The sequence below is a fragment of the Haliotis rubra genome, unplaced genomic scaffold, assembly GCF_003918875.1.
Source record: "Haliotis rubra isolate DU_JTF1 unplaced genomic scaffold, ASM391887v1 Scf250, whole genome shotgun sequence".
Lineage (NCBI taxonomy): Eukaryota > Metazoa > Mollusca > Gastropoda > Lepetellida > Haliotidae > Haliotis > Haliotis rubra.
In genome coordinates, this window is record NW_025766559.1 from 805,165 (window position 1) to 815,077 (window position 9,913).

Genomic DNA, 9,913 nt, shown 5'->3' on the forward strand with positions numbered 1-9,913 from the left:
ATTGGAATATTGTACGCATTACAATAATACTGCACAGTATAGTGATGACGTACCACAATAATACTGTCAGAGTTCTGAGGTATTTCAACATTCCTGCAACGCGTGCGCTGTATTAAATACTGTAATTAATACTGTAAGTAATGTAGGGTATTGCTATGCTGTCTGTCTGTAGGGGCGGTGGCGTAGCCTTGTGGTTAAGGCGTCCGCTCGTCACACCGAAGACCCAGGTTTGATTCCCCACAAGGGTACAATGTGCGAAGCCCATTTCTAATGTCCCCTGACGTGAAATTTGCTGTTATAATGCTAAATGCGGCATAAAACCATACTTACTCACCCACTGTCTGTCTGTTTGCCTGTCTCTCTCTTTGTTTGTATGTCATTGGCGGTAAACCATCCGCAGGTGGTGACGTATTGCAGAAATACTGCAACGGTTGTGACATACTGGAACCATACAGAGACTGGTTACAGACCGTCACCATACAGCTGGAACTAGGCGTTTGCACGTATTCATGTGACCACCATCTGGTCATTTACCAACGGATTTGTGGGTTCTTTTAAGTGCACATGGTTGTGTACTGTACACTAGGGGTTGTGACAACACTGAAAGAGTCTGCACACAAACTAGACTCCAAGGTTTCTTACGCGCGGTCACGTGTGGGCTCGATCCCGGCACCTCCCAGCTCTCTTGGTCACCAGCCTGGCGCCTTAGACAGCTCGCCCAACACGCCCCCATCACTGCACAAAGGGTTGTGACGTATACCACAATATAACGACGGTTGTGACGTCTCAAACAATTATGTAACAATGGTTGTGACCTTTACACCAACATAGCAATATTAAAGTTGTGACGTTTTCAACATTGTTACAGCAAAGTTCAAGACGTACACCAAAAATACAGCATCACTGTTGATGTAATAAAAGTATTGCCGATGACGTAGACCAGTTACGCAGCAACAGATTCCCCCCATGGGTACAATGAGTGAATCCTATTTCCGCCCCGTGATATAATTGATAAAAGCGGCGTATAACTATACTTACTGAGTTTGGTTTTACGCCGCTTTTAGCAATATTCCAGCAACATCACGGCGGGGAACTAACTACACGGAAACATCTACGACGTGCGGTAATGCAGTAATGATGGCAATGTATTATAATTGTTCAAAGCAGTGTTAAACGATAACCATAAAAAACAAACAACATTATAATTTTATTAATAAACAGGGGCGGTGGGGTAGCGTAGTGGTTAAAGCGTTCGTTCGTCACGCCGAAGACCCGGGTTCGATTCCCCACATGGGTACAATATGTGAAGCCCATTTCTGGTGTCCCCCGCCGTGATATAGCTGGAATATTGCCAAAAGCGGCGTAAAACTAAACTCACTCACTCAGACCCTATTAATAAACAAAAACACAAATCTTTTGACAACCAAAATTTATTCATCATAATCGAGATGAAAAAGACTCACAACAATAACAGTATTTGCAGCTAGTATGGCGTAAACATTTGATAACGTTACAAAAATAAATGTACAAGAGATCAAGTGCGTGGGACGAAACAAAGACTCGGATCGAAGATGCCAGTTGGATGATGGTCAGGCGAAAGTGAACTTAGAAAAAACGAACTACAAATCTAACAAAAGAAGTTGGGCAGACAAATAACACGTGATACTCGGCTCCTATACTATCACCGAAATGATAAAGCATGTGAAATCATTCTTCCAGATATTACTGTTCCAATCGCGCAGATCTGTCCTCATTACCTTTCAAAACGTCCACAGCATAAGGATCACTCCAGCCACAGAATCCATTCTGTCTGCTAGACCCGCTGCATGTACATGAACGAATAGGATCGATAGGATAAATAGGATCAATGGGACCAATAGGATCAATAGGACGAATAGGATCAACAGGGTGTCTAACTCTAAAATCATCCAAGGGATCCACATTAATTGCTTTCTGTAACGCCGCCTGTCTGCGACCGCGCCATAGATTGTTGCGACAATACCGATAGCGACTTCTTCTGCCGGACGAACAGCTACTCCATGGTCCCCAGCTGGACCAAGTGCGAGTGCGACTCTGAGAGCTCTGACCAGTGCAGCCGCAGGTCTTGCATGAGCGTTTCCTACTCTGTTGTCCGGAGATGCATGCTCCCCACCACGTCCAGGACCCCCAGGTGGCTGTTGAGGGCTCATTCCAGAAACTGAGGTTAATTTCAGGCAGACCGTTGCACTGGACCCTGGAAATTGGTTAAAGTAATTACATTAATACTCACTGACAATAAGTGTAGATGGAATTAGTGTGATTTGTGGCAAACAAACCGCAAGTGAACATTAAGTGCTGTAGAATACTCACGGAGTTCCCTTGATGTAAGCGTTCCTCTGGATCTTGTAGGTGTCGGTATTGTCACACACAACCCGGGACAGACTCACTTTCCGTATCTCATTCAGCTGGTCTGATAAAAAGTAACACAATTGCACACATTAAAAATGATATAATGAAATATAATCCATGGCTTAAGGGATTTTTTTTTTTGTGAAAGACATATGTTTCGGCCACTGCTCATAAGATTCGTCCCCAAGAATATTTGATGACAAACATATTTGTAACAAAACCTTTGGTGGGTACAGGTCATCAAACAGCCCTGACAGTTATTTTTCTGTAAAACCTAAAATATTTTGAAAAACCTTGACTTGATCGTAAACAATGTGCCCTTTCACATCTTCTTCAACTAACTTATATCTGACACGTATCGAACTTTAATCTAACCTATAATCGTATACTTGCACTGTTTTAAATATTGTTTAATTCAAAGCACTGGCATATTATTTTTTTTCAAGATCGTGGTTGAATTGTTTACTTACTTGACGTAAATTTGACATAAGCATTGTCCTCTTCAAACCAGAATCGGTCTCCTGTCTTCAGTGCCTGGAACTGTTTCCCAAGGAGACAGGTAAATGTGGGACCCAGAAGTCCCCTTGGAACAGGTGTCTCCGACAAAGCCCCAGGAAACAGGTCGATGTCGTCAACGTGTCTGTAATGAGACATGTAACTGTTTATCGGTGTGATTTCGTGAACCAGAAATGGGGATAATACATTCTGCCCATTGTTCCATTCGAACCTGAGCCTTAGACGTGACAAGCGAACGCTCTTACCATAAGGCTACCCCGCAGTCCAGAGAAACTCTAGGTATTATTCTGTAGTGCAGATTGCGACTGATCTGACGATGACCTGGCGCTCATAATTAAAAAGCGGTCGTTTTCCTTATTCCATTTGTATTACAATTAAGGGAAGCAGCTGAAAATAGGTACAGCAAAATACACACGTTTACATGAACTTTACAACCTAATATAATCGACAGTTTTCATCTGAAAAGGGAGCGAACTCACTTGTACACTTTCTTCAGAAGGTTTGCTGCAGTTGTTGTGTGAGTAGTGGAGGCAAGATCAAAGAAGGATGCCGCTGTTGGAACGTCACAGAACTTCCTCCACTCGGTGTAAGACGGGAGTCCGTGGTCTCTTCCTCTCTGGATGTTGAGAGCTGCCAGGTCCAGACTGTTGCCTTTACTGTCGACAAACAACCTGTCCGTAACCTCCTGTGTCAGTTTGTGATCTGTGTTCTGAACACTGTCCTTAACCAGTCCTCTACAGTAATGACCAACCGTCCTGTTGTTGACGTTCAGAATGAGATTCGTCTTACCGAAGATCTTGCTGAGTTGGTCCTGGCCGAGATAACTAAATGAAGAGCTGTAGCTGGCAAAGTGGCTGTGGATCATGGAGTGTCCCATCCTGAAAGCCGCAGTAGCGAAGGCGTTCCTGATGCTTGCGTCCGTCGTTGTGCTGTAGACATTGGTGTAGGTTCTCCCAGATCCAGTTGGCAAGCCATACTTGATCATAGCTTGCTGACCCATGATGATAGGCAAGTATTCATCGTACGTAATTTTCTGAAATCCCGAGTATATTAAGCTTTATTAAAGACAAACGCACAAATCATCACGACCTGTCTCTCAAGTGATGCAAATTGTAGAACCTAACCATTTTCTTCAGCAACACTATGGTCCAAACAGACCAAACAATCTCACAATAAAGAGAAATTTGACACCCATCTTTACAGAGCGACAATCGTCAAAAAATACTTACTTGGTCATCTTTAAAATAGATAGTGTAAACAGTAAAGAAGATGGCCTTGGAGGTTTGATAAATGCAAAATATCAAGATATATCCAGCATCAGAACCTGTACAATAGCGCCGACTATCCTCCGGGCTTCCTGGAAGAGTTTCTCATCGTTCCAGTGGCAGTTGAGGGCATTTAGTTTTGCAACGATTCGGTTGTGTTCCCTTGCGAAGATGGTGTGCAAGCTTTGAAGAGTTGGATTTTCATTCACTCGATGATCGCCTTTCAAATATAGAAAATAACATCTTTCTTAGGATTTAAAACAATGTTGTTTCTGGCATGTTGGTGTATTTGTATTTTCTGAAAAGCTGATTTGTCCGCTACTGGAACGTCCTTTTTGCAATCATTGATCATGAAAACAATGAGATGCAGAATATTTGTCGGAAATGTCATACATTTAAATTCTATTTTTTCTATTTTCAGGGTTCTGCGACTGAATGTAGCATAACGTTCTAATAAGGTGCAACATGACGAAAATCTTTGTTAGTAGCATATGAGGACAAAAACATCGTTTGGATGTTGTTTAACGCCGCACTCAGCAATATTCCGGCTATGTGGCGGCGGTCTGTAAATAATCGATCTACGCATTTGGGATACGATGACATGAGTCAACCAAGTCAACGATCCTGGCTACCCGATCCCGTTAGTCGCCTCCTACCACAAACATGGGTTGCTGAAGACCAATTCTAACACGAACCTTCACGGGTTGATCACGTTGAATGCACGATATACTAGAAGCACGAAACTGTTACATATTCACCGCCTAATATATTGACGGACATTCAGAAGTTGGAGGAATAAAGAAGGATAGGATATATGATTTCCATAATTACAATAGGAGCGACATTTCGGTGTTGGTCCAAACTCGTTATCAAGCACGTGATACACTTGAAGGCAATGCTTGCTTAGAAACCTCGCTTCTATTGTAATAAAGTAGTTGTTCATTCAGATATGTTATCCTTCCTCATCCCCAATGTAAAAGCGCTCTTCCTACCTGCTAGGAAACAGTAGCTGGGACTGTTTGGTGTGGTACAGCTACGTTTTGAATCGCTAGGCAAGTGTGTAGATTTCATCTTCAGTTGACCTGAGAAAAAGGGACATTCAAATGTAACAATAACGTCCTTAACATCGGATTGGTCATGGACAGCATGTTTGTGATTCTGTTACCAACCTATAACTGTTTATTTTTATGTTTTTCCGTAAAGTGAAGTTCTGCTTCTATGGCTTATAAAGTAAAACAAATCACGTCTGACTGAAAATGATCATTTTTGTTTCACGATACTTGGCTAGTTCACTCACTGTTGACGCTTTGATAAGGTTGCCTCATGTCACATCATGTGACATTTCTTAAATAGTAAAGGTTACATCATCCCTTGATTAAAGGATTTTAATCTTTTTGTCCAGACGAAAACTTCACGCCATTTTCACGTCGAAGAAATATTTTACTATTTGATATATATACTATTCACACTTAGCTAAGGATCAAACCATTGATTCAACAGAAAACTATAATGTGGGGTCTAATTTGGTTTAAATATCTAAGCTTATTGTAATCATAGATCCTAGGTTTCAGTATGTCACTGCATCTTTTGGACCCCATACCTGCTATTCACAGGTGTTGTGTACTTGTCAGTGACTCGTTCCATGATTTGCAAAATGGTTGATTGGTGCCATAAAACCATGTTTATGGTTACTCATGTATCAAGTGCATAATGTTGGAATAAAGTGGCTGTTTGCGTAAAGAGGGGTTTCAATATCATTATTTATCTAGTTTTAAATGGATACAATTTCAAATTATAAATCTATGTTTAAGTAAAGGTGGGAATTTTTGTGATCCTTATCAAAGTGTGACTAGTAAATTATACACAATATCGTATACTCAACCTGAATTGACATCTAATTTTGGCACTATTAATCTCTCTCTATTTCACCTACTTTGCAGGTTTTTTTTATTTACGCTCATATTATCAAGATAGGCTTGACTGTGGAATATGTAATAACTGATCTGTATCATAGAGATATATTGATTTATTTTACTCTTCTTCTGAACTGACTATTCGTATGTTTCCCTACCGCCAACAAATGTCCGCAGTTTGTTTTGTTCCGCCTGTGACGATCCGTACATCTGTGAGGCGTCTACGTAGGCGGTGATCTGGTTAAGTTGTTCCACAGGTGCTGGAACAAGTAGATATTGACATTAAAACATCGAGTATGTGTTACTGTATCGCACACCTGGCATGGAGGCCATGTTGTATAAGGCGCCATGATTCACAGTGAAGAGTTACATGTGTGACAAGGTATGACGCATTCCTGCACCAGGAATAACCCACTAAAGAGGACTAGTGAGTGGGTGAATTTAGTTTTACGCCGCACTCAGCAATATTCCAGCTATATGGTGGCGGTCTGTAAATAATCGAGTCTGGACCAGACAGTCCAGTGATCAACATCATGAGCATCGATCTGCGCAATTGGGAACCGATGACATGTGTCAACCAAGTCAGCGAGCCTGAAAACCAGATCCCGATATTCGCCTCTTACGACAAGCATGGGTTGCTGAAGATCAATATTCTAACCCGGACCTTCACGGGTAACTAAAGGGGAATAGGTGTTACAAGACCTTCCATAATGCTGTCCTCAAAATGAATTTTTTGGGGTTTTGTTTGTTTGTTGTTTAACGTCTTGCAAGGAAATAATCCGTTTACATGACGACGGTCTTTAAACACCCGAGCATGACCACCCGATCTTCGCGCGTTTTTAATAAAAGTACAATGGTCATAAACTACTTCTATAATAACTTTCTTAACATGTCTTGACAGATCGCCTATCATAAAGATAGCCAAATGAGATTCGAACTCATGATGAGCTGCTACAAGCAGAGCAACTCTACTTAGACGGCTGTGTCATCCGCCAAATAATACTGCTTTCATGACTTATATAGTGTTATGAGATTATCCAAATGTGTGTCATTGATGATGTTACCTGATTGTTAGTGCCATTGATGATATTACCTGCTTGTGATTACATTCCTGTGTGTGTCACTGATAATATTACCTGCTTGTGTGTGTCATTGATGATATTACCTGCTTGGATGTGTCACTGATGACATTCCTGTTGTGTGTGTCACTGATAATATTACCTGCTTGTATGTCAATGATGATATTACCTGCTTGTGTCACTGATTACATAACCTACTTGTGTGTCATTGATGACATTATTTGCTTGTGTGTGTCGATGATGATATTACCTGCATGTGTATGCCATTGATTATATTACCTGCTTGGCAATCAGCGTTCGCTACTTGGACCGACCTCACGAAGTTCATACAGGTGGTTCTGAAGTGTCTGTCGGGTTGAGGGATGTCGATGGGAAAGCACTGGGGCCTGAGAGAACAAATACTGATCGTTAGAACATAACACGGGGTCAACGTGAGGAGTGTCGACATTTTAAAGATTAGTGAATCGTAGTATTAACATCTCTTGAAAAGTAAATAATATCTCTATTTATAGGGATCGCTACTCAAAGCATAGACAGTTACTATGGACTTTTGTTTCAACAACAGTGCACAGCTTGTCAAAACATACCCTGTCGAGAAATTCCATGTCCGGGCAACCAGATGCTAGCTCAGATCAATCATGCCATAAGCAATTATATTATCTGAAGCAGTCATTAATCCTGAAGGTTCAATGTGTTCAAAGAAAAGTAACCGAAGACTATTAATGATTTATGCAATACATATAAGTATATCATTTGCTAACCTGTTGATAGGAGTTATTGGAAGTCTTCTTCCAAATTCAAATGACCCTCCTTTCGGAAAACCAGAAGCACAGCACCCAACAGAACTCCCGTAAGGACCTGAAACAAGATGGGTTATTCTATTTATAGCACATACTCAAGATATACTAGTAGTCGGAATCGTACATTGTGCCTTTTTACTTTAAAATTATTCAGGATGCAATTCGACCATTTACTACTTCATTTATTGAGTTTTTTTGATAATCCCGGTAGTCCTCCGAATAACACAGACGTAATTAATGTATTTTGGTGAACATTAGTTTCAGAATGCAATTGGACCATATATTACGTCAGTTATTGACTGTTTTTTGGTAATCGTGGTAGTCCTCGGAATGGCGGGGGAACAATAACATACATAGAAGGTGTATAAACCATTGTCACCCGATCGGTGCATCCTTTAGTCCGAGGTATTACGAAGAAACGAGTTCTGAGTGACAATCTTGAGTTATTCCCCAAGATGGCTTTCTTTTGGAAAATACCCACAACATAAGGTACAAACAGTAAGGACACATTATTTAAAAAATCCCTTCAAATTCTTTATCAAATTGTGTACATGTTAATGCTGTTTTATCATTTGGAAATGAAAACAACAAAAACGAAATAAGATTTAAATATATTATTTGTCCGAAATCAATAACTTTTACCTGCAGACAGTTGTTGAGTGGGTGTGCTGGTGATGTCGTGATCCAAGAACTGACCCCACTGCATCAACATGTGGGTGTAGGAGGCGTGGCGGTCAGCGTTTGTTGAAGGGGGTGTGGACAGTCGTGCTGACCAGGCGGGCACTGGGGAGCTTCGAAGACGACCCTTGGGTGGCTCTTTCTCGCGGGGTAGAGATGCCTAAAACAAATCAAGATTACTGAAACCGACATAATCAAGAAAATGCTATGTCCAGGCACATCCCAAATATTTATTCTGCAAATTTACATGTTGGATACATGTGAAATCATCTCCATAAGATTTCCTTATTCCCAAAAGGTATCACAGTAAAACTTGTAACACGACATAAATATCTTTCATAATTATCATCTCTCGCATATTTGGGACGGTGGGGTAGCCTAGTGGTTAAATCGTTCATCAAAGTACGCCTAAAGATCTCAGTTCGATTCCGCTCATCTGTACAATGTGTGAAGCCACATCCGGCGTCCCCCCGACGTGCTGTTCTAGGTTATTGCTTTAAAATGCACAACACAATACGTGCGAGACTACTGGGATACCGGTGACCCAATAAACTGTAGAATAACATCGTTCTGAAGACAATAATCTCTGCATATTCACCATCATCATATGCTGGGAACAACCATCGTCTCATTGGAATGGATGCCATGCCCCAAGTTGTGTGCGCGAGGTTGTTGCAGGAACCATCAGCTGTTCGGTACTTGGAGGACGTGCTACACTTTCGACTGGAAGCGCAGTTGAGCTTTGGACCGAAACCACTTTTCAGCACCGAGGGAATATCCTCCCGTGATACCTTCGCCCTGCATTAGCAAACCATGTTACCATTCATTAATAACTTGAACACAAATCTGCTTTGAACAAAATTCTAAATCTATCACTTTGGTGAAACGAGTAAAATAGTTCTGACAATATGAGGATCATAATTATGGTTAATGTGGGTTCGAAATCAGGATTCGCGGTCAGTGGATCCTGTGAAAACATCAAGCAATACAATTCTCCACCAGTCTTTACATCAAAAGTGTTCATAAGTGTCAATAGATATACATGAATTGTGCTTATATTGAAAGTGGGTAATAATATTTATTGAAAGCATAAAGATTTAATTGATAGTGTCGATTTCATGGTTCTGTTGAAATACGTGTATGATAATTTGATAAGTGATGGCAAGAAAAACGTAGATTATCAAGAAAACGTGGGTTATCGAGAAAAACTTAGGTTAAATGAGAAATATTAGGTTACACGAGAAATACATAAAAAACCACGAATCTTTGCAACT

At 40.9% G+C, this 9,913-nt stretch overlaps 1 protein-coding gene across 1 annotated transcript; it reads right to left on the reverse strand.

Annotated features, from left to right (window-relative positions):
- Positions 1-1,414: 1,414 nt before the first annotated feature.
- Positions 1,415-9,397, reverse strand: LOC124279481 (thyroid peroxidase-like). Its single transcript, XM_046715302.1, has 11 exons — positions 9,238-9,397; positions 8,604-8,799; positions 7,923-8,019; positions 7,441-7,547; positions 6,241-6,342; positions 5,162-5,251; positions 4,229-4,389; positions 3,384-3,937; positions 2,859-3,028; positions 2,350-2,449; positions 1,415-2,233 (listed from the first exon to the last, which is right to left on the reverse strand). Exons 1-11 carry the CDS (start codon positions 9,244-9,246, stop codon positions 1,723-1,725), a joined length of 2,097 nt encoding a protein of 698 aa, XP_046571258.1. The 5' UTR covers positions 9,247-9,397; the 3' UTR covers positions 1,415-1,722.
- Between the last annotated feature and the right edge of the window lie 516 nt (positions 9,398-9,913).

Bases quoted from the DNA above. Each gene is read 5' to 3' on its own strand.
- LOC124279481 (XM_046715302.1), bottom strand. The intron at 8,020-8,603 runs GTAAAAGTTATT...ATCTTGTTTCAG, and splicing joins CACTCAACAACTGTCTGCAG to GTCCTTACGGGAGTTCTGTT. The intron at 6,343-7,440 runs GTAATATAATCA...TACTTGTTCCAG, and splicing joins GAACGCTGATTGCCAAGCAG to CACCTGTGGAACAACTTAAC.